Here is a 24,949-nt window from a genome sequence, read left to right on the forward strand (position 1 = left end):
TAATATTCTGTTGTCACATGATAATTTTTAGTGAAATACAGCATGCATATATTTTGTTTATGCTTATGTAGTGAAGATGAAGTGCATTTATGAATAGACATCTTACCTTACACACTGACCTCAAACAGCAATATCCCCAATCTGCTCCAAAAATAACTAACAGAAGCCAACTCGCTTCGTAGAGCAACATACTATTACTTGACTTCCCAAGGCCAGGGCCCCCGGAGCATGCGTTACATCTGTACACATTCTTGTCCTACCTACAGTCCAAAAGAAATTCCATGCAGGTTCACAGGTATGCTACAACAATCCCCCGTTTCATCTCTGCCACATCACCATATAGACAAAAGACTCGTCTACACACAGTTTTTACTTTATTTAAATACCATTTAGTTAAATCAGGACAAAAAACTGAGCATAGACCAGCCCAACAACTCTGTATTCCACCAACAATTGGTAATTCATTGCTGTAACTTGTTTTTAAATTCACTTGTCTTTCTGTAACTAATTGGACATTACACGAATACCTGTCGTCATTTGTCCTATAAATCCTCTCCCTCTTCCTCACTTCTCACCAAAATTTCCTGTAAGCTGCGTGGCCGCGTAGCAGCCTATTTTGCACCGCGCAGGCGCTCAAGGAACCCGCCTGGGGACCTGCTGCAGCTGGTGGAGGGGCACCCCTTCCCCAGTCCCCAACCTGGTGCAGCTGGGGCACAAGACGCCCCTCCTCCGTTCCCAACTATGCTGAGGTGCGGCTTGGGCCAGCCTCAAGCATGGCTGGAGTGACCCGGACCCAGCCACGGCTGGGAAGCCCAGACCTGCTGCGGCCGGGCGGCACAGTCAAAGCAGCCAGGCTCCAGCCAGGGTGGCCCTCCCCTGGCCCAGACCTGCTGGGGCCAGGGGATGGGCGCCTATCCTGCAGCTCCAACCCCAGAGCTGCCGTGGCGGGGAGAGGTGCCTCCCCACCAGCCCAGGTGCTGCTGCTGCGAAGAGAGAAACCTGTGGGGGTCCTCTCTCCCCACCAAAGCCCCTGAGCACCCTCCTGCACCTCAAATCCCTCATAGAGTATCAGGGTTGGAAGGGACCTCAGGAGGTCATCTAGTCCAACCCCCTGCTCAAAGCAGGACCAATCCCCAACTTTTGCCCCATATCCCTAAATGGCCCCCTCAAGGATTGAACTCACAACCCAGGCCGAAGCTCAAACCACTGAGCTATCCCTCCCCCCTCATCCCTGGCCCCACCCCAGAGCCCTCACCCCCTGTACCCAAATCCTCTGCCCTAGCCTTAAGCCCCTCATCCCTGGCCTCACCCCAGAGCCCACACACCTCAACCCTCATCCCCTCATCTCCAGAGCCTGCACCCCAACCCTCTGCCCCAGCCCTGAGCCCCCTCCCACACTCCGAATTCCTTGGCCTCACCCCCACCACATGAATTTTGTTATGTGCTTCGATGTGACGGTGATGTGTGACACATCACCTCCATATTGGTGCACACAACAAAATTCATTCCGCACATGGGTGGGAAAAATTAGAGGGAACACTGCTTCGCACCCCAGCAGACCACAGATCCTTTACATCTCCCTCCTACCATCCTCTCTCCTTCTCTCACCTATTCTCCATTTCAACTCCCTGCAGAAGAGAATATACCTCCTTTGGTTATAACCAATCACATGTTAAAAAGCCACCTATATCTGTATAACAGAGTATAAAATGAGATTTTCAGAGCAATCTAGATTTAGATACATCTTTCATTAAAATTAGATGTATCTGAATCACACTTAAGTTTTGGAAACTTAAACCACAATGTGCATATTTAAATATGTATATATACATATGCCTGAGGAAGGAGATGTGTCTTGCACTGTACCCCGAAGATCACTCAACCTGGGCTCTATCAGACCAGAAAGAAGAGTTGCAGAGTCAAGAACTAAACAGCTGCCAAGAATACATGCCACCACACTTACACCTACTGACTACGAGCTTGAATACTTCTGATGTCAACTGCCATTAGAGAAAGGAGGCTGAAGCGGTTTCTCAGATAGCCAGAGCCCCACAACTTTAAGCATCCAGATACAAATATGTAGCCACCCTGATCAATTCTCTGGGGTAGTACATTCCCTTCAGCCATTGCCAGCTTAAACGTGGGAAGCCACATTCTGTGCCAGCTGTAACTAAATAGTAATACCTTGGCCGAGGCAGTGAGACTAGGGAGAAATGCACTGCTGAGCATGCCTGAGACAGAATATCAGTTTGAATGTGCTGATTTAAGCAACAGGTTATATACCACAGCTGTTAGTTCTGCAATTTCATATTTGAGTTCCTTCAGAACTCTTGGGTGAGTACCATCTAGTCCTGGTAATTTATTACTGCTCAATTTAGCAATTTGTTCCAAAATCTCCTCTATTGACAACCTCAATCTGGGACAATTCCTCAGATATGCTACCTAAAAAGAATGACTCAGGTGTGGGAATCTCCCTTACATCCTCTGCAATGAAGACGGATGCAAAAAATTCATTCAGCTTCTCTGTGATGGCCTGGTCTTGCTTGAGTGCACCGTTAGCACCACAATCATTCAGTTGCCCCACTGATATGTTTGACAGGCTTCCTGCTTCTGATGTACTTTAAAAAAAAAAAAAAAAAATGTATGCTGTTAGTTTGTGTTTTTTGCTAATTGCTCTTCAAATTCTTTTTTTTGTCCTGCCTCATTCTACATTTACACTTGACTTGCCATAGTTTATGTTTTCCTCAATAGGAAATTTTTAAAGTATGTCTTTTTCCATCTAACTGCTTCTTTGTTGTTTAACCATGGTCCTCTTACTGTATTTTTTTTATTATTTTATTTTTTTAATTTGGGGTATACATTTTTTCTGGGTCTCTGCTATGGTGTTTTAAATAGTTTCCATGCAAGCACTTCACTCGTAACTGTTCCTTTTAATTTCAATTTAACTAGCTCTCTCATTTTTGTGTAGTCCCCCTTTTTGAACTTAAAATGCTACTGTGGTGGGTTTCGCTGGTATTTTCCCCCCTACAAGGATGTAAAATTTAATTATATTATGGTAGCTACTACTGAGCAGTTCGGCTATATTGACCAGTTGGACCAGATCCTGTGCTCCGCTTAGGACTAAATCACAAACTGCCTCTCTCCTTGTGGGTTCCAGAAGTAGCTGCCCCAGGAAGCAGTCATTAATGGGGACTAGAAATTTCTCTGCATTCCATCCTGAGGTGACATTTACCCAGTCAGTATGAGGATAGTTGAACTCCTCCATTATTATTGGGTTTTCTGTTTTTGTAACTGCTAGTCTCCCTGACCATTTCACAATCACCATCACGATCAAGCGGTATTCCTATTGCTATACTGTAGTTATTCAAGAATGGAAATTCTACCCATATAGATTCTATGGTACTATCTTGAATTAATCAAACTTTTACTTTATTTGATTCTATGCTTTCTTTCACATACGGTGCCACCTCTCCTCTCACCTCCTCCCCCCCATGCGACCTACTGTCATTCCTATATATTCTGTACCCTGGTATTACCCTGTGCCATTGTTTATCATCATTTCACAAAGTTTCTGTGATTCCTATGATACCAATATCTTCATTTAACACGAGGAACTCAAGTTCACACATCTAAGTTTTTAGATTTCTAGCTATCTAAGTTTTTAGCTAAGTTTTTTAGTTTTTAGTTGTCTGCCTTCATGTGATGTAACTGAAGGGAACTCTTTTTCATTTGACCGTTTCTCTTCAGTTCCTACCCGTACTTTATCAGCTTCTATCCCCTACTCTTTACTAAGATATAGGGTATTCCCTTTAATAAATACTCCCTCTATGGGATGTCTCTTTCTGAACTATGTGCTTCTCCACACCTGTCAGCTTTCCCCCAGCTCTTAGTTTCTAAACTCCTCTACAACATTTTTAATTTTACTTGCCAGCAATCTGGTTCCCTTTTGGTTTAGGTGGAACCCATCCTTCCAGGACAGGCTCCTCCTTTCGCAAAAGGTTCCCCAGTTCCTAATAAACCTAAATCCCTCCTTCAAACACCAACATCTCATCCACACACTGAGATCCCACAGTGCTGGCTGCCTAAGTGACCTTGCACACTGAGCTGGAAGCATCTCAGAAAATGCCACCATGGAGGTCTTGTACTTTAATCTCTTTCCTAGCAGCCCAAATTTAGCTTTCGGGACCTCTTTCCTACCTTTTCCTGTGTCACTGGTACTTACATGTACCACGACCACCAGTTCCTCCCCAATCACTTCACACAACTCCATCTAAATTGGCTCAAAAGGTCCACAACCTTCACACTCTGCAGGCAATTCACCTTGCAGACTCCCAATCATCATAAACCCAACTATCTATATTTCTAATAATCAAATCTCCCACTACTACTATCTATCTCTTCCTAATAACTGGGGTTTCCTCCCCCAGAAGCTGTATCCACTCACACTGAGGATTCCCGTCGTCATCTACAAGTAGAGACTCAACGATGGGCTCATTTCCCTCCGCTCCAGCTTGTTGTTTTCCCCAAGACTTTCATTCTCCTAAACAGCACAGAGGTTGTCAGTCTTTCCTTTAATTAGTTCAATTAGGGCCCTAACTCTCTCACCCAACACTCACTATTGCTCAGCTAGGTAAAAGTCATCATTTCTGTCCAGAAGACAATACCTTAATCCATGGTTTTGGGCAGGCTGCATTTTTAAAATCTTGGCTAATCAAATATATACAGTTCAGAGAAATGGAAAATTTGTAATGAGAAGAATAGCAGTACTTTCTCAGGTATGAAATATATAATAGTTAAGCTATATGAATGTTGGTTATAAAGAAGCCAGGTGAAATAGAAATTTCTGACGTATCCATTTTTAAAATACTTACACTTGTAGAATTAGATGCATAGGTTATATATAAATATACAATGTATATAGACATCATAATTTCTTCAAGGAGATAAAATTAAAATATTTGATTGAGCTACCCTCAGGAGTGAGATATCAGCTAAAACAGAGGTGTGTAAACTACGGCCCATCAGCTGTTTTAATTCGGCCCTCGAGCTCCCGCCGGAGAGCGGGGTCTGGGTCTTGCTCTGCGCAGTTCCCGGAAGCAGCGGTGTGTCCTCCCTGCATGCTGCCCCCACCCCAAGCACCGCCCCCGCAGCTCCCAATGGCTGGAACCACAGCCAGTGGGAGCTGCAGGGGCGGTGTCTGCGGATGGGGCAGCGCGCAGAGCCGCCTGCCAACACCTCCACATAGGACCCAGAAGGAGGACATGTCGTTGCTTCCAGGAGCTGCTTGAGGTAAGCGCCGCCCAGAGCCTGTACCCTTGACCTCCTCCCGGGCCCCAACCCCCTGCCCTGGTCCCTCTCCACCCTCCAAACCCCTCAGTCCCAACCCTGATCCCCCTCCTGCACCCCCAACTCCCTCATCCCCAGCCCTACCCCAAAGTCTGCACCCCCAGCCAGAGTCTTCCTGCACCCCAACCCCAATTTCGTGAGCATTCATGGCCACCATACAATTTCCATACACAGATGTGGCCCTCAGGCCAAAATGTTTTCCCACTCTTGAGCTAAAGCCACCACCGCCTGTGGAAAACAGTACCAGTATTCAGTGTCATTACACTATACTTCTAGATTCATGCAACCGAATAATTCCTTCCTCATTTCCCCAAACTCCAGCGGGGGCACAGGGGGCGGGGCCTACTCACTACAACTGGTGCTGTGACTGGCATGGTGCACAAACAATCCCAGGCAGAACTGAGAATATAGTGCCTAAAACTTTAGGGGAGCAAAGCGAGTGAATTCTGCATCTTAAATTTTGCTTTCCATCGTGACTACACAGACAATGGTACATCCAAGTGTTTTATCTGCAGCTGCTGCCACTGCGCCCTTCAGGGTAGTCTCCTCCACACCCATGGAGCGCCTGAGCCAGATAAGCAGAAGAGAGAAGAGGACTCAGGATGAACAGCAAGCAGGAAAACTGCCTGGGAACCATCCAAGAGGAACTATGGTCAGCGCTCTTGAGGTAGATACTGCATTAGTGGGGCTGTGTTGTCAGCTGGTGGGGTGAATATTTGAGTATCTGTCTGCTGTGACCATTTGTTTGACTATGTTTGCTTAGTGCTAACTGCAGGGACTGCTTGACTGCATGCTTGTTTGTTCGAAAAGTGTGACTTTGGAGAGCTTTGTTCCTGGTGAGTCCTAAGTAGTTGACGCAAGTGCGAACCAGGTGAGGCTTCAAGCCTAGGCAACTTGCTTTGAGACAGCAGCCTTATAAAAAGGCAGCCAGTTGCCAACCTAGTGAGGAGAAGCAAAGAGAGGAGTTTGCCTGTGAGTTCACTTAGGGAGAGAGCCCACAGATTTTCTGCCTTTCAGGCTTCTGGGAACAGTAAATACCAGGAAGTAGAAAATGTAGAATCAAATTAAGTAAAAATCTTAAATCAATCCACATGCTCTACAGAATCTCTATGGATAGTAATTCCATGCTCTAATAGATCCCTACTGTTATATTCTTATTAATCAACCACCTGACCAGGACAGTGATAGTGACGATGAAATGCTAAGGGAGATTAGAGATGCTGTCAAAATAAAGAACTCAATAATAGTGGGGGATTTCAATTATCCCATATTGACTGGGTACATGTCACCTCAGGACGAAATGCAGAGACAAAATTTCTTGATACTTTAAACGACTGCTTCTTGGAGCAGCTGGTGCAGGAACCCACAAGAGGAGAGGCAATTCATGACCTAGTCCTCAGTGGAGTGCAGGATCTGGTCCAAGAGGTAACTATAACAGGACCGCTTGGAAATAGTGACCATAATATAATAATTAACATTCCTATGGTGGGAAGAACACCTCAGCAGCCCAACACTGTGGCATTTAATTTCAGAAAGAGGAACTATGCAAAAATGTGGAGGGTATTTAAAACAGAAATTAAAAAGGTACAGTGACTAGAGTGAAATCCCTGCAAGCTGCATGGACACTTTTCAAAGACACCATAATAGAGGCTCAACTTAAATGTATAACCCAAATTAAAAAACACAGTAAAAGAACTAAAAAAAGAGCCACAGTGGCTTAACAACCTGTAAAAGAAGCAGTGAGAGATAAAAAGGCATCTTTTAAAAAGTGGAAGTCAAATTCTAGTGAGGTAAATAGAAAGGAGCATAAACACTGCCAAATTAAGCGTAAAAATGTAATTGGAAAAGCCAAAAAGAAGTTTGAAGAACAGCTAGCCAAAACCTCAAAAGGTAGTAAAAAAATGTTTTTTAAGTACCTCAGAAGCAGGAAGCCTGCTAAACAACCAGTGGGGCCCCTGGATGATAGAGATACAAAAGGAGCACTTAAAAACGACTAAGTCATTGCGGAGAAACTAAATGAATTCTTTGTTTCAGTCTTCATGGCTGAGGATGTGAGGGAGATTCCCAAACCTGAGCCATCCTTTGTAGATGACAAATCTGAGGAATTGTCACAGATTGAAGTGTCATTAGAGGTGGTTTTGGAATTCATTGAGAAACTTAACAGTAACAAGTCACCGGGATCAGATGGCATTCACTCAAGAGTTCTGAAAGAACTCAAATGTGAAATTGCAGAATTATTAACTATGATTTGTAACCTGTCCTTTAAATCAGCTTCTGTACCCAATGACTGGAAGATAGCTAATGTTTAAAAAGGGCTCTAGAGGTGATCCTGGAAATTACAGACCAGTGAGTCAATACTGGGCAAATTAGTTGAAACAACAGTAAAGAATAAAATTGTCAGACACATAGAAGAACATAAATTGTTGCGCAAAAGTCAACATGGTTTCTGTAAAGGGAGATCATGTCTTACTAATCTATTAAAGTTCTTTGAGGGGGTCAACGAACATGTGAACAAGGGGGGATCTAGTGGACACAGTGTGCTTAGATTTCCAGAAAGCCTTCGACAAGGTCTGTCACCAAAGGCTCTTACGTAAATTAAGTTGTCATGGGATAAGAGGGAAGATCCTTCCGTGGATTGAGAACTGGTTAAAAGACAGGAAACAAAGGGTAGGAATAAATGGTAAATTTTCAGAATGGAGAGCGGTAACTAGTGGTGTTCCCCAAGGATCAGTCCTAGGACCAATCCTATTCACCTTATTCATAAATGATCTGGAGAAAGGGGTAAACAGTGAGGTAACAAAGTTTGTAGATGATACTAAACTGCTCAAGATCATCAAGACCAAAGCAGACTGTGAAGAACTTCAAAAAGATCTCACAAAACTAAATGATTGGGCAGCAAAATGGCAAATGAAATTTAATGTGGATAAATGTAAAGTAACGCACACTGGAAAAAATAACCCCAAGTAAACATACAATATGATGGGGGCTAATTTAGCTACAACTAATTGGTAAAGAGATCTTGGAGTTATCATGGATAGTTCTCTGAAGACATCCATGCAGTGTGCAGCGGCAGTCAAAAAAGCAAACGGGATGTTAGGAATCATTAAAAAAGGGAGAGAGAATAAGACTGAGAATATCTTATTGCCCTTATATAAATCCATGGTACGCCCACATCTTGAATACTGTGTACAGATGTAGTCTCCTCATCTCCAAAAAGAGATACTGGCATTAGAAAAGTTTCAGAGAAGGGCAACTGAAATGCTTAGGGGTTTGGAACGGGTCCCATATGAGGACAGATTAAAGAGACTAGGACTTTTCAGCCTGGAAAAGAGGAGATTAAGGGGGAATACGATAGAGGTATATAAAATCATGAGTGGTGTGGAGAAAGTGAATAAGGAAAAGTTATTTCCTTGTTCCCATAATATAAGAACTAGGGGCCACCAAATGAAATTAATGGGCAGCATGTTTAAAACAAATAAAAGGAAGTTCGCCACACAGAGCACAGTCAACCTGTGAAACTCCTTGCCTGAGGAGGTTGTGAAGGCTAGTACTATAACGGTTTAAAAGAGAAAGGATGGGTAAGGAATGATGTCCCTTGCCTCTGTTTGTCAGAAGGTGGAGATGGATGGCAGGAGAGTGATCACTTGATCATTACCTGTTAGGTTCACTCCATCTGGGGCACCTGGCATTGGCCACTGTCGGCAGACAGGATACTGGGCTGGATGGCCCTTTGGTCTGACCGAGTATGGCCATTCTTATGCTCAGGGTGGATAAAAATCAATGATTTTAAAAAAAATTGATTTTTTTGTATTTAAATTGGATTTTTTTGGTAAGATGCTTTTTGAGGAAAAAAACCTATCTAAAAAGAGTTTTAATTAAAATATCTTTGAGCTATAATGTATCTCCTCATGGAATATGGATCATAAATTCTAATTCTATAGTATGAGACAATATAGTCATGTAATTTTTAAGAAAAGTTTTGTAAATGAGTTCCAATAGTTCATGGATTAGGAACCCAATTTTATGAGATTCCAGAGGCTTCTGTATAGAAAGATTAACCTAAATAATCTACCCACCCAATGGGACTCAGTGCTCAGTCTAGAAGATACCATCAGAGATGCTTAGTTTTACAGTTCTCAAACTGTGGATTTGTGTCTCCAGAGATAACATGCTTGTTAACAGCAAAAATGTTTTAAAATAAATATATAGAGGTGAGAAACAACAGACCTCAACCCTACTGTCCCTCTGCAAATTTGTGTACACAGAGTCACTCCCTTACCTCTCTCTAAGAAAGTGCAACCTTCCAAAAAGTTCAATGAATAGAAGATTGTTGGGGACAGAATAGATCTGGACAAGAAGTCTGGAGATAAATGTGAGAAGGGAGGGACAGGCAGTAGAAACAAAAGTGAAACTGTTTGAGCAGCACATTCCAGAAGTCTTGAGGTCTTTCTGAGTGTAGCCCTTCATTGATTTGAGATCTACCGTACCATTCTCTCACTAGAAGGGAAAACCTATAATGGCAGAAGGCTGTAAAGAGAGACCCAGTTTGGGAATATTTTAATGAAGTTCCTCTACCTGTGGGTAAGACAGGCATGCGTGCAAAATGCAAACAGTGCAACAAAGAAATGCAAGGCCTGATTGCCCGAATGAAACATCATCATGAGAAGTGTTCCTTCTCAGGAGGAAGCTGCATTGAAGATGATGAAAGGAACGTGTCTGAACATGTAGGATCTTCAGGTTGGTAAACTTTTTTATTTCATACTTCTTTCTTAAAGACTGCTTGTCTTCCTTCTGGACTATTCTTGAATTCTCATGTTTGAGCAAAAAATATAGTTGTTACTCTCTGGTACTATCATTTTAGATGCAGTGGTGATAAAAAATAAATAGCTGAAACAGGCAGAACTTCCTTTTACAATTTCACCTTTAAAGTAGTACTGAGTGTCAGTGAATGCAATGAGTAATACTAAATGAGCAGTATGGTAATAATAATTAAGTAACTGCATTGACTTATTTTGTTTACGAGAATCCATCCGCAACATACAGGATTCTGAAGACTATCCACCTTCAAGATCACCATCATTTTCTATAGTTTCAGAGTTATCTGCCAATGGTAGTGTTTCAGTCACATCATGTATTTCACATAGCCATAGTATATCACCCGTAGCAAAAAGAAAAAAAAAAAAAACAACCTCCATCATCCCCAGAAACAACCATAGATAAGTTTGTGATAAGAACCAGCAGATTACAAAAAAGAGGTAATTGATGAAAAAATCGCCCCGTTTGTTTCTGCAACAAACTCTCCTTTCCGCATGATTGAGAACCTACACTTCGTTAACATGGTTTAGTCATTAAGACCAGGATACAATCCACCCAACAGAGTAGATGTTGCAGGCAAATTGCTGGATAAAGTGTATGAAAAAGAAATTGAGCAGTAGGGAAAAGGTCTAGAGAGTAAAACTGTTAACCTGAGTCTTGATGGGTGGAGCAATGTCCACAATGATCCTGTTGTACGTGCTTGTGTGACGACAGAAGAAGGGAATGTCTTCCTTACAGAAACAATTAATACATCAGGAAATGCACACACAGCAGAATACTTACAAGAAGTAGCAGTAAAAGCTATAACTGTGAAAAAAAAATTCAATTGTCTAGTACGCAGCTTGGTCAGAGACAATCCTGCAGATGTATCCAAGATGAGAAGAAATTATTTAGAAGAGAGTCCCAAGCTAATAACATACGGTTGCAGTGCTCATTTGATGCACCCCCTAGCCAAAGACTTCAGTGTTCCAGAAATAAAGGCTAATGCAATTTCAACAACAAAATACTTCCGTAACAACCACTTTGCAGCAGCTGTTCTGAAAAAAGTGGGAGGAATCAAGCTAACTCTCCCACAAGATGTGCGATGGAACTCAGTAGTGGACTGTTTTGAATACTATATCAAGAACTGGCCTATCGGATGACAGTTAGTGCCATCTATTTTTTTACTATTTTGTTCACAGTCACAGCCAAAGTTCCCAACATTGGGCTTAACAGAAATGTTGAACATGCGGAGTACCCTGAAGCCTATTTCTGCAGCCTTGAACAAAATGCAGGGAAATAGCTGTTTTATTGCTGACACTGTTGAAATTTGCATATTTCTCTTTTTAAGATCTCACTCGGTTCCTTCCAACGACAGAGTTAAATTACAAGCATTAAAAAAAAAGAATGGGACAAGCACTATCTCCAGATCATTTTCTTGCAAATATTCTCAATACCAGGGTCAAAAATTCATATGCTTGTTTTGTTAAAATATTATATATTTGTTGTTTTAGTTAAATAAAACAATTTAAAATGTCTGTCTGGTGATGTTCTCTTCCCAATACAGCATGGCAAGAAAATCCTCCAAATATTAATGATTAACCTGTTGAACTGGAGATCAGTATTTATGAAGTCATTGGGAGGTGAACTGCTTCAATTACCTTTGGTAATTGAAATAACCAATCATTAATCTTTTGATATCGCTGTAAAACTAATTGAAAATTTTTCAAAATAAATCACTTTAAAAATGTATAGTGTGTAACTTCTAAAAATGAAACCTACATCTATCTCTGAGTTGTGAAGAATATGTAGTAAGGTTATAACAACTAACAAGAATGCACTTTTATGTAGAAATCCATGATTAAATCGAGTCTTCCTGACTAGTGATTTAAATCAACTCCACCCTGGTAAATACATCATCTGAAGAGGCTCTTGATACATTACAAGAAAAAAAATATGGTCCATGAGAGATCAGCTGCACAGGATGTGTCGTATTTATCTTTCTCCCAGAGGATAGAAGTGACTTCCTTCTGCACAAAGTGCAAGCTGGTCTCCATACTGCAAGAAAAGGTTAAAGGACTGGAGGCCAAAGTATTGACCCTGCATTGCATCGGAGAAAATAAAGACTTCCTGGACAGAAGTCAAGATTTGATACTGCAAGCACAGTATGCCCAAGAATCGGAGACAGCAGTGCAGGGGGGACTGAAGAACAGGGAAGAAAACTGCCAGCGTGTGACATCCAGTAGAAGAATGAGAGCCAGTATACCCCCAACACATATAGAGGCAAAACAACTACTTTTAGGCTCTCTGCACAGGTACTATTGTTGAGAATGCCTTGGAAGAGTCATCTGAGGGAAGGCTCCAGGAGACCCCATTGACCAGAAGGCATGGGATCCATTATCATAGGGACGGGAGTTCCGTGACCACCAACCTCAAGAGGAGGAGAAGAGTCGGGGTGGTCAGGGACTCCCTCCTAAGCGGGAGAGTCATCTATCTGTCGTCTGAGACCAGGAATCCTGAGAAGCGTGCTGCTTACCTGGAACTAGAATTCAGGATGTGACAGAGAGTCTTCCGAGATTCATCAAGCCCTCAGACCTCTACCCCTTCCCACTTATCCACATGGCACCAACAATACTGCCAAGACTGACCTTGAGTGGATCACTACATGACTCTGGGAAGAAGGATAAAAGAGTTTGGGATGCAAGTGGTGTTCTCATCCATCCTCCCTCCTGAAGGAAAAGACCTGGGCAGGGACCGTCAAATCGTGAATGTAAATGCATGGCTATGCATGGTAATGGTGAGAAGGTTTTCGCTTCTTTGACAGTGAGCTGATGTTCCAGGAAAGAGGATTACTGTACTAGGATGAGCTCCATCTACCAAACACTGAGAAGAGCATCTTTGGACATTGTCTGGCTAACCCAGTAAGGAGAGCTTGAAACTAGGTCCGATGACAAAAAACTGGACAATTCACATCTAAGCTCAAGTAATGAAGTCAAGGGGAAGGGGCTAAATTCTGGAGAAGGGACTAGAAACCACAACTTCATTAAAAAGGCAAGAAAAAAGCAACAGGACGGTCTTCAAAATATCTTCAATGTCTGTATACCAATACAAGGAGTATGGGGAATAAGCAGGATGAACTGGAAGTCATGGTATATGTAGAAAATTAGGACTTAATTGGCATTACAGAGACTTGGTGGGACAACTCCCATGACTGGAGTACCAGCACTGAGGGATATAGCTTTTCCCAGAAGGATAGGAATAGGAAAAATGGAGGTGGTGTGGCACTGTACATCAAGAATGCATATACTTGCTTTAAGGTCCAAGAGGAAGTGAGCTGCGGACCTACTGAGAGTCTCTGGGTGAGGACGAAAAGGAAAAGAACAGTAGCGATGTTATGGTGGAGGTTTATTATAGACCACCAAATCAAGAGAAGGAAGTGGACAAGGCATCCTACAAGCAGGTAACAAAATCAGCTGAGATGAGCTAGTATTAATGGGGGATTTTAACTTTCCCGATATCTGTTAGAAGACTATTACAGCAAAACACAGTATGTCCTGCAAGTTTTTAGCATATATAGGGAACAACTTTCTGATTTGAGAAAGTTAAAGAAACAATGAGGAAGTCATCCATTTTGGATCTGGTGTTGACCAACAGGGATGAATCAGTTGCGAACATGAAGGTGGTCACGAATTTGGAAGGAAGTGATCAGGATTTCATAGAATTCAAGATCCTAAGGAAAGGAGGACATGAGAACAGCAAAACTGGATTTCAGAAAGGCAGATTTCAACCAACTCAGAGAAATGATAGCCAAGGTGCCATGGAAAGACCAATTAGGAAGAAAAGGAGTCAAAGGGGCTGACAATTCCTACAAGATATTAGTAGCTCAATATCAAGCTATTCCTATGCAGAGGAAAGATAAGAAGAGCCACAGGAAGCCAATATGGCCACATCAGGAACCTTTTAGCTATAGAAAAACCAAAAGGGATACATACAGGAAACGGAAGGAGGGGCATGTCACCAAGGAAGTATACATGGGAATAGCGCAAACATACAGGAACAAAATCAGAAAAGCCAAGGCAAAGACTGAGTTACAGCTGGCAAGAAATGAGAGAGACAACAAGAAGGAGCTCTACAGATAAGTCACACAACAAAAGAAAGATCATGAATGGCGTGGGCCTGCTGCTCAATGGAGGTGGTGAGCTGGTAACAGAAGATTACAGGAAGGCAGAGCTGTTCAATGCCTACTTTGTTTCCGTCTTCTCACAATAACTTTGTTAATTGTCCAGTCACATTATCATTGCCAATACAGGGGAAGGGATGCAGATAAGGATAAGTAAAAAATACGTCAGATCTTCTGACTAATCTGAATGAACGCAAGTCAGCAGGGCTTGATGCTGTTCAGTTCAGGATGCTGAAGAAATCTCGAAGCCACTGACAAAATTCGCAAACTCATGGATGACAGGAGAGATCCTGGAAGACGGGAGAAGCGCTAACACAATGCCCATCTTTAGAAAGGGGGGGAAGGAGGAGCTGGGGAACTATAGATCAGTCAGCCTGACCTCAATACCTGGGAAGCTACTAGAGCAATATATAAAACATTCAATTTGTATAACCCTGCGTGGATACAAAAAGGTGTATCTGCATCTGATCCGCAAAAATTGTCCATGGATAGCTGGGGACTTGAGGGCTCTAAACAGCTCCACAGGTCACTGTGCAGCAATGACACAGGACTGTGTCAAGCCCGCAACCGCCCATCCCAGCACCACTTCTCCCCAGAGACCTCCTGCCCTGCCACCTGCTCCACCCTGCCGTACCTGCTATAGACAGGGAGGCTACGATTCTATGTAGTGCTGCCCTCCCCATGTGGGGAGAGCTCGGAGAACCTCACGCAGTTGCGGAGACTCTAATGCACGCAGCTATAGCCGCCTGCTCATTTAAAGAACAACCACAGCTTCAAAATGGCACTTGGCTCACGGCTCACTCCCTTCTGGGAGTTGTAGTTTACCTCCTCTTTCCAAGCAAGCTGGCGACTACAACTCCCAGAATGCCCAGCCTGCTGCTGCATGATTCAGAGAGCCAAGCTGGAACCTGCAGACTGGGTGACAGCCGCTCCATTCGGGTGAGTCTGTGCTGCAGAGCCCTGTGCAGATAAAAGAATTTGTATCTGCATCCAAGCTGTGATGTGCAAAAATGGTCTGCCGATATCCACGGATACAAAGCAGACAGACGTAAATTTGCGGGGCTCTATTAATTTGTAGATACCCAGTAGATGAAGGGGTAATCACTAGCAGCCAACATGAATTTACTAAGAACAAATCATGCCAAACTAATTTGATTTCCTTCTTTGACAGGGTAACTGGTTTGGTGGAGAGGAGGAATGCAGTGGACATAATATACATGTATTTTAGCAAGGCTTTTGACACAGTTCCACATAACATTCTGGTAAGTAAGCTGGAAATATGCAGACTCAGTGAAACTACCATTAAGCAGAAACATAACTGGTTAAATGACCTGGATGTAGGAATAAAGGGCATACTGATCAAATTTGCAGATGACACAAAGCTGGGAGCGGGAGAGTTGCAAACACTTTGGAGGATAGAGCTAAAATTCAAAGGGATCTTGATAAATTGGAGAACTGGGCTATAAACAACAACATTAAATTCAACAAAGCCAAATGTAAGGTGCTACACTTCGGGAAGAAAAACTAAATGCACAAATACAGAATGGGGGATAACTGGCTTGGCAGCAACACTGCTGAACAGGATCTGAACAGCAAAAAAGAAGCAAATGCAATTTTAGGTTGCATTACCAGAGGCATAGTATGCAAGTCACAGGAGGTGATAGTACCATTCTATTCAGCACTGGTTAAGCCTCAGCTGGAGTACTGTGTCCAATTTTGGTCACCAATGTATAGAAAGGATGTGGAGAAACTGGAAAGATCCAGAGGCATATGACAAAGATATATCAAAGATGATCAAAGGGCTGGAAAGCAGGCCATATGAGCAAAGGCTGAAGGAACTGGGTATGTTTAGCTTGGAAAAGATGAGGCTGAGGTGGGGGGAGGGGGACATGAGAGTATTCTTCAAATATTTGAAAGGCTGCCGTAAAAAAGATAAGAGAAAAACTGTTCTCTCTTATCACAGAGGGCAGGACAAGAGGCAATGGGTTCAAATTACAGCACAGCAGATGTAGATTAAATCTCAGGAAAAACTTCCTAACTGTAAGAACAGTAGGTCAATGGAACAGACTGCCTACGGAGCTCGTGAAAGCTCCTTCACTGGAGGTTTTCAAAAGGAGGTTGGCTAGCCACCTGTCTTGAATAGTTTAGACTCAACAAATCCTGTATCTTGGCAGCAGATTAGACTAGATGACCCTGCGAGCCCCTTCTAACCTTATGATCTATGATTCTATGACACGTTCAATGAGATCCTGCAAGCCCGCTGCATTGGACCATGAGCACAGGGCCTGGAGGATGAACATTGCAGTTAGTCTAGAGAAGGAAAGACTGGTAAAGGAGAAAGGCCCAGGAGTCCCAGCAGGAAAAAGGAGAGGGAGATGTACCAGAATATAATAGGGCTTCTCAGGCAGCGAACACAGATCCTACAGACTCTGGTGGACCTGCGGGTTCAACAACCCCGAGTTCGCCTCCCTTTGCAGCCGACTGAAAACTCAATATTGGGATCTCCCTATACCCCTCTCTTCCTCCCCCACCAACATTCCACACGGCATCAAAGATCAATGCACTCTCCCTACCACTCCGCCACGGGAGTCATTAAAGACAACACAGCTTCACATACACAGACTTGCAAAAGCCATGGTAGATATATGGGGTAGCTGAAATGGACATCAATGTTCTTTCTCTTCGAAAAAGTTCTGTTCTATTAATTTAGAAAGTTTTATTAAAATTTTCAATGTATGTGTTTTAAAATCGCAGGGGTTCTTTTGCACTGATTTTGTTACATAATACAATTCTATTATTTGGAACATAATTCATCTTTATTAATTCACAACATATACTGCTGAGTTCTCAGCAGTTCAGAAAGCAACCAATTACCTGTTACTGCACTGTATCCTACAACTCAGAGGATCAGTCACAAACCAGAATAATAGGTGAGCTGACAATGTTACATTCCTATGTAGAGTAATCACCACACAATTCCTACCAGGCCACAAAAGAGCGGGGCCAGATAGAGCATACAACACCCCCACACATTACTGCACTCACGGTTAAAATTGCCTTTCAAAGCCTCCCGGAGCTGTATAGCTCCATGTTCACCTCTTCTAATAGCCCTGTTCAAATTCAGCAGACAGCCACTCCACCTCTGCCCTCCATCCCGGCAGAAACTTTTTCCCTTTTGCTTCACACATATTATGCAGCAGGCAGCTATAAACATTGGGATATTTTTCTCCCTGAGGTCCAATCTTGTGAGTAGGCAACGCCAGCAACCCTTCAAATGACCACATGCACAGTCAACTGTCACTCAATACCTGCTGAGCCAGTAGTTGAATCGTTCTTGGTGCTGTCAAGGTGACCAGTCTATGGCTTCATGAGCCAGGGGAGCAAGGGGCGGCATTTCAATATTGCCAGTGGCAATATGTCAGAAAGGAAAAAGAATCCATGCTTGTAGCTTTCTGAACAGCCCTGCGTTCTTAAAGATGTGTCATGCACCTTCCCGGACCCAACACTGATGTCGGTGAAGCATCCCGACTAATCCACCTATGCTTGCATAACCATAGAAAAGTAGCCCTTTCTATTGATGTACTCAATGGCAACATGGTCTGGTGCCAAAATAGGGATATGCATGCCATCTATTGTTCCACCAAAGTTCAGGAACCCCACAATGCAAAGCCATCCAGTATGTCCTGCAAATTGCAGAGTCACAATCCTGCACAGCATGAGGCATTTAAAGGCTTTGTACACTCGCATGACAACAGCCCCAGCGGTGGATTTCCTGACTCCAAATTGATTTCAGACAGGTAACAATCTGATGTCCCAAGTTTCCACACTTGCGAGCACCAGTCACTTCTCCACTGTCAGTGCAGGTCTCATTTTGGTGTCCTGTGCTGAAGGGCTGGGGTAAGCTCCCTACACAGATCCAGGCACATGGCCTTGTATATCCAAAAGTTCTGCAGCCACTGCTCATCATCCCAAACCTGCATTACGATGCGATCCCACCAGTCAGTCAGTGCTTGTTTCTCAGGTCCAGAAGTGGTGCTCCACCATCTCCATCTGTTCCATGCATACCGCCAACAACATTCAATTGATTCTTGCTATGTCCCATGACAATCTGTCCTTCAAGGAATCATTATGCCCCCCACACCCCCATTCAGGTCTTCTTGCGGCTATGCAAATACTACAGGATCGTGAACCCCGTGCTTTAAGTGCTCCTGACAATAGTACAGAACTGTGCAGGCTTCATGCTTCTGTCTAAGATGGCAGACAACAAGGAGGGACAAGCGGGTTTGTGGGATTTTGAAAAAAAGACATGAAAATTATGGGATACAGACAGTTGCAAACTGGGACATTGACCCATGCTCCCGGTCACCGCATGCAACTCATTTTGGCCCCATCATGCATTGCCAAACTCCCCAAAAATTAGCGAGCTGGATAGTGTCGAGTTGCACGGTGAGATTGCCTATCCATTGTGCACTGTACTCTGCATTGACACAAGTACTCTTAGCGAATACACGCACTGCCAGCACAAGGAGTCAAGTATGCACGTGCGCAAGCGATGTACTAACTACGGCAGCTGTATGCTGATGTAACTCAAGTCAACATAAATTTGTAGTGTAAACATAGCTTTAGTCTGGCTCACTTATAAGAACATAAGAATGGCCATACTGGATCAGACCAATTGTCTATCTAGCCCAGTATCCTGTCTTCTGACAGTGGTGAATGCCTGCTTCAAAAGGAATGAACAGAACAGGGCAATTATAGAGTGATTCATCCCATGTCATCCAGTTTGTGGCAGTCAGAGGCTTAAGGAGACCCAGAGAATGGGATTGCGTCCCTGACCATATTGGCAAATATCCTTTGAGGGGTCTATCCTCTATGAACTTACCTAATTCTTTTTTGAAGCCAGTTATACTTTTGGCCTTTACAACATCCCCTGGCAAAAAATTCCAAAGGCTGACTGTGTGTTGTGTGAAGAATTACTTACTTTTGTTTGTTTTAAAACTGCTGCCTATCAATTTCATTGGGTGACCCCTGGTTCTTGTGTTCTGTGAAGGGGTAAATAAAACTTCCTTATTCACTTTCTCTACACCATTCATGATTTTATAGATCTTAGTTGCCTCTTCTTTAAGACTAACAGTGCCATTCTTTTTAATCTTTCCTCATATGAAAGCTGTTCCATACCCCAATCATTTTTGTTGTCCTTCTCTGTCTTTTCCATTTCTAAGATACCTTTTTCAAGATGGAGCGATCAGAATTGTACACAATAGCTGTGGGCATACCATGGATTTATATAGTGGCATTATATTTATTTATTATCTATCCCTTTCATAATGGTGCTTAAAGTTGTTAGCTTTTTTGACTGCCGTTGCACATTCAGCTGATGTTTTCAGAGAACTAATCACAATGACTCCAAGAGCTCTTTCTTGAGTGGTAACAGCTAATTTTAGGCCCCATCATTTTGTATGTTTAGTTGGGATTATGTTTTCCAATACGTATTACTTTGCATTTATCAACACTGAATTTCATTGGCCATTTTGTTGCCCAATCTCCCAGTTTTGTGAGATCCCTTTGTAACTCTTCGCAATCTGCTTTCGACTTAACTATTTTAAGTAATTTTATATCATCGCAAACTTTGCCACCTCACTGTTTATCCCTTTTTCCAGATCATTTACAAATATCTTGACCAACACTGGTCCCAGTACAGATCTCTCAGGGACACCACTATTTACCTCTCTCCATTCTGAAAACTGACCATTATTCCTATTGGTTTTCCATCTTTCAGCCAGTTTCTGATTCATGAAAGGACCTTCCCTCTTATCCAATGACTGCTTAGTTTGCTTAAGAGCCTTTGGTGGGGGACTTTGTCAAAGACTTTCTGAAAGTCCAAGTACACTATACCCACTGGTTCACCCTTGTCCACATGCTTGTTGACCCCCTCAAAGAATTCTAATACATTGTTGAGGCATGATTTCCCCTTATAAAAGGCATGTTAACTCTTGCCCACCATATCAGGTTCATCTATATTTCTGTTCTTTACTACAGTTTCAACCAATCTGCCTTAAGTTAGGCTTACTGGCTTGTAATTGCTTTCTTCAAAGACTAGCTCTTATTCTGTACTTTCCCTGTCTGTGCAAATAGATGCTTTTTCCCTTTAAAAACACATACCACAAAGTCTATCTTAAAGAAAAGAAGAAGAGGTGCACGCCTCTTTAACACTATCAGGTGCCCATAACTATTTCCCTGTCTATAAATTACTCTAGATCTCTGACCTAATTTTTGAGGCTTGTTCTCTAAAGGCTCCTCCCTTTATGACTATTGTAGTCTGCCAATCTTGCTTAAGCTCATGACACTACATCTTCCACAATCAGATAAACAAAATAAATAGCCCCACTGAAATGTTTACATTTCATAGGCAGATGGATATCAGGGAATTTCACATTTATTTTAAAACACACTTCAGATAAGTGGCCTCAATTTGCTCTGAACATGTCACATCAACAGCTACACTTATCAACATGAACAACAACTTAGAATTCTAAGAATGTGATGGTCTTACAATGAAGGAAAGTGTTGCCTTTAAGTACCCAGGATGTAAAACAAAGGATCCTTTCAAACAATACATGATTAAACAGGAATTATTTCATTACACATGACTCAGGGCATTCCTAAGAGACTGATACTGAAAGGGGTTAAAGCGCTGAACTTGTGCAGTTTAGTTGTTTCTAGTGCAGCTGAAACTTTATTTTATGGAGTGCTACTTTCAAGAGTCTACTTCATAATGAAAGAATGTTGCTGTGTTCACTCCATAATCCCAAATATGCTCTTCAACAATATACACACTAGAAAACTCTCATCTGTTCAGAAATTGTGCATGTGGCAACATATTTGTCTGTATAGTTCAAGGCTAGCCCTGTGCCATTGTTCCCTTCATGCTAACTATATTGTTGTCGCATCCAGCTCCTACGAAGTATTGATCCGATTCCTGAATGCAAAATTCATTTCAAGAGTGAAAGAATCAGAGGGCTAACTGAAATTAACTATATGAAAGTTCTTCAGTTACAAGAAGTGTACCAGTGAGGAAATCGGAGTTTGGAGGTAAAAACAAAAAACCCCAGCGAACTTCTGCTCTCAGATCTGCAGCTCAAAACTTCATTCCCATATTCTGTTCCCATTACAGCTATCCAATTCTTGTTGACCTCATTTGGAGTTGTTTGCAGGTAGGGAGAGGGGGAAAAATCAGCTTTTAAGGTCATCATGCAGCAATGAGAACAGAATGTTGCCCAAACATTATTTCTGAGAGAATACATCTGTTGGAATAATCTTTAGAATAAGTATATATCACTATATTAATCTACCATCCACTTGACTGGTCTTGATAATTATAGCAGATTCTCTCATTTCTAGTCAGTTTCCAACTTAAAGTTTTCTGTTTATTAAAGCATATTTCGATTACAAAATGGCAGCTGACAATCACTTATTAAAATCTTGCAGCGCACTTCAACTCCACAAATTAATATATATCATATTAACAGGTTGCCAGTTTATCATCAGCTAGATTCACATCCTACCTTCACGCCAACTGCAACATCAGTGACAATGCTGTAAAAAAAAAAAAAAAGAAAGAAAGAAACCTGATTTAACAGTAAGAAACATGCCCAAGTTTTCAATCCACAGATTGACTCTCAAAATAAGTGTGATTTCCCCATAAAACTCAACTCTTAATATATTTGAATTAACTTTAGTATTTAAAGTTCAAAAGAGGAGAGGGGTCAACAAAAAGAGGAGAGGGGTCAACAAAAAACAGAACAGGAATGGGAGTGGGCTCAAAGGTTCAGAATAGAAGATATCCAGAAGGCACACTGAACAGAGAATCCCTGAGAGTGCCCACAGCTACAAAAGACGTCCATGATGTCATTGAACACTACCCAAAGGAGCTCTGTCTGGACACAGAACTTAAGAAGTGAGAGGAAACAGGTCCCACAGTCAGAGAGGAAAAACATCAATCCAGCCTCCTCCTTCTAGAGTCTCATAAATATCCATTTTGGCCAATGCCAGAAAGTCTGAAGAGGGGGGTCTCTGAACTTTGTGGGACAATGGATAGGGTGAGAATAGGAGGATTTAAGGACAGGTGTAGTATGTAAGAGAACCTTTTTGTTCATTCTTTAACAGTGATCCTTACAGAACAGTCCAGGGCAGAAAGTGATTAATGCTATTTCTGAACTGCAAATGATGAGCACATTGAAGGCTAGATCCTACAAATGGCACCCTACACCCATGTGGAACAACAGCACAGACATGCTCTTATAAGAACATACGAATGGCCATACTGGGTCAGACCAAAGGGCCATCCAGCCCAGTGGCCAATGCCAGGTGCCCCAGAGGGGTGAACCTAACAGGTAATGATCAAGTGATCTCTCTCCTAGATCCATCTGCAGGATTTAGCCCTGGGTAGGCAGACTATAACAACCCAAAACAGAATATAGCCAGGATACCCAAATTAACACACATATCATAAAATGTTAAAAACAAAATGTGGTAAGTACAGCATGCCACTTCCATAGGTTTCAACGTGCAGGTAGCACAAAGGATTAACTTTTTAGACAGGGTTTGTAATACCAACATTATGTTGATAAGCAATCATAAAAAGACTTTAAAATCAAACTACCAATAGGTTATACCTTTATCACACAAACACAAGAGATTGTTTTATTGGTCTCAAAAGAGGGAGGCAAATTAAATGGGAGCAGTAAAATGCAGCACAAGTACAAGTGTTTATGCTGACAGTAGCTATAAACACCAGCCACGGTTCCCAGCCCCAATGAAAAGAGGGCCTTGTGTATAACTACCCACCCAAGCTCCCTGCCACGAATGAAGGCCCTTGCTGTCCCATATGGTTGACGCCTGCAAACCATTCCCTACTTGGGCTTTGACTGCCTGTCTCCAGTATACACAAAGGCATCTTTCTACCTTAAATAATAAAAGCCAGGGACCTATTAAGCAGCTATTGAAAACAAAAGAGCTTGACATCTGCCTCCTCCTGCCGCTGCTCTTCCTCCTCCTCTCTGGCCAGCTCTAAAACAAGCAGGGGTCTTGTTCAGAGCGTTTCCCCTAACCCCACAAACGAGGGGAAGGGGATAAGAGAGAGGGGAATGGGGACACCCCCCTCCCACCCCATTTGCAGGGCCACAGAATGAACAGGGCGCTAAATAACGGCTCACACAGCCCCAGCCACGCATCTGAGTCCGCGTTATACAGAGGCTCGCCTCCCGCCCCCATCCTCACTGGGCCCCAGTCGGTCTCCAGCTGCCCCACAGGGAGGATCCAGGAGCTAATCCCCGTTATTCAGTGGGGTGTGCTGGGAACCCTGCTCCTCCCAGACACCCACGGGCAGGGGAGCGAGCCCCGCTCCGCCCAGCCCCCGACGGGAAGGCTACAATAAACCGGCAGGCGCGGCGGCGGCACCCGCTCCCCCACCGCCCCGTTACTCACCCGTCCATCGCCGAACAAGACAAAGCGCTGGCGAGCAGGGCAGGGAGCCGCGCGGGCAGCGAGAGGAGAGAGGCAACGAGAAAATGGCGGCCGGGCCCCCACGGAAACCGCCGAAGGTTGCCGAGTGCCAGGCTCTGCTCCCCATCAGATTGGGCTCCCTCGTTGAACTGGGCATGCCCGTGCGATCTGCGCATGCTCAGTAGCCGCAGCCCCTCGTCTCCTGCCTGTCTGAGCCAAACTCGTCTCCCCTCGGGGGGCGGGGCAAAACAGGCAAAAGATGCAGGGCGTTTTCCCAGCCTTGCTGCCCACAAGGCCCACCTCACATCTATCTCCCAGCCCTGCTGACTGGAGGCCCGCTCTTTGGACTTCTCTCAAAGTCTGGCTCCTGTAGCTGGTGAGAGACTTCTCAGCCCTGCTGCCAGGCTGAGCCTGAGAAGAGACACTGGCCAGATCTGATGCCTGGGGATTTGGATTGGATTCCGCAGGCTCCAGCCCTGGTGCCAGGCATCACTTGTTGCAGGAAGAGACTGTCCAAACTTAGTGCCACATCTCCTTCATTTCTGGGGCAGGAGAGAGAGTAGTTAAAGTCTTTCTCCTCTTGTAATGGAAAATTTTGGAGAGGAATTGCTATCAATAGTCCATCTTCTGTAGTATCCTGCCTCTCCAAATCGCCAGTGCGGGGTGCTTCAAAGGAAATCTCATCATGCACCTAATTTTGCAACAGTATTCCAAAGGCAAGGAAAGAAATTCTTCCTGTTTTAAATTGATAACCATTAGCTTATGTCCTGAAACACGAGCAATGAAAAGGTAGACATGTTATTGCACACAACATAATAATTATCGCAGCTAGTGCAGTTAGTCGTAGATATCAACCACTCTTAAGACACATGATGAACAAAAAAGCAAAACCATCAAGCATGCTATAATATGTTCCCGCCTCCCCCCAAGCAATTAAAGATTGCACACAATGGCTCGTACTTCCCTGTACTAATGTCAAAGCTGACAACAAATATACTTTAATTGGTATTAAGATGAACATATAATTTAAGGCCTAAATCCTGTATTGTACAATATGCAGGTGGATTAGTGCACATTATGCAATACATGAGAGTCATTAGCGTTATTGGTCAATGATCCTTCTGA

At 43.1% G+C, this 24,949-nt stretch overlaps 1 protein-coding gene across 5 annotated transcripts in view; it reads right to left on the reverse strand.

Annotated features, from left to right (window-relative positions):
* The window catches only part of PTBP2 (polypyrimidine tract binding protein 2), a 91,115-nt gene extending 67,109 nt beyond the window's left edge, over positions 1 to 24,006 (reverse strand). For 4 of the 5 annotated variants that reach the window (XM_074961286.1, XM_074961285.1, XM_074961284.1 and 1 more), the window contains exons 1-2: positions 23,807 to 24,006; positions 21,886 to 21,916 (exon numbers count right to left, since the gene is read on the reverse strand). In XM_074961286.1, coding sequence (XP_074817387.1) covers positions 21,886 to 21,916; positions 23,807 to 24,000 — 225 coding nt within the window. In that variant the 5' untranslated portion in view covers positions 24,001 to 24,006. The remainder of the gene's footprint in view (positions 1 to 21,885; positions 21,917 to 23,806) is intronic. The other variant, XM_074961287.1, reaches the window with a different exon arrangement.
* Between the last annotated feature and the right edge of the window lie 943 nt (positions 24,007 to 24,949).

Source organism: Natator depressus, chromosome 8 (assembly GCF_965152275.1).
Source record: "Natator depressus isolate rNatDep1 chromosome 8, rNatDep2.hap1, whole genome shotgun sequence".
Classification (NCBI taxonomy): Eukaryota; Metazoa; Chordata; order Testudines; family Cheloniidae; genus Natator; species Natator depressus.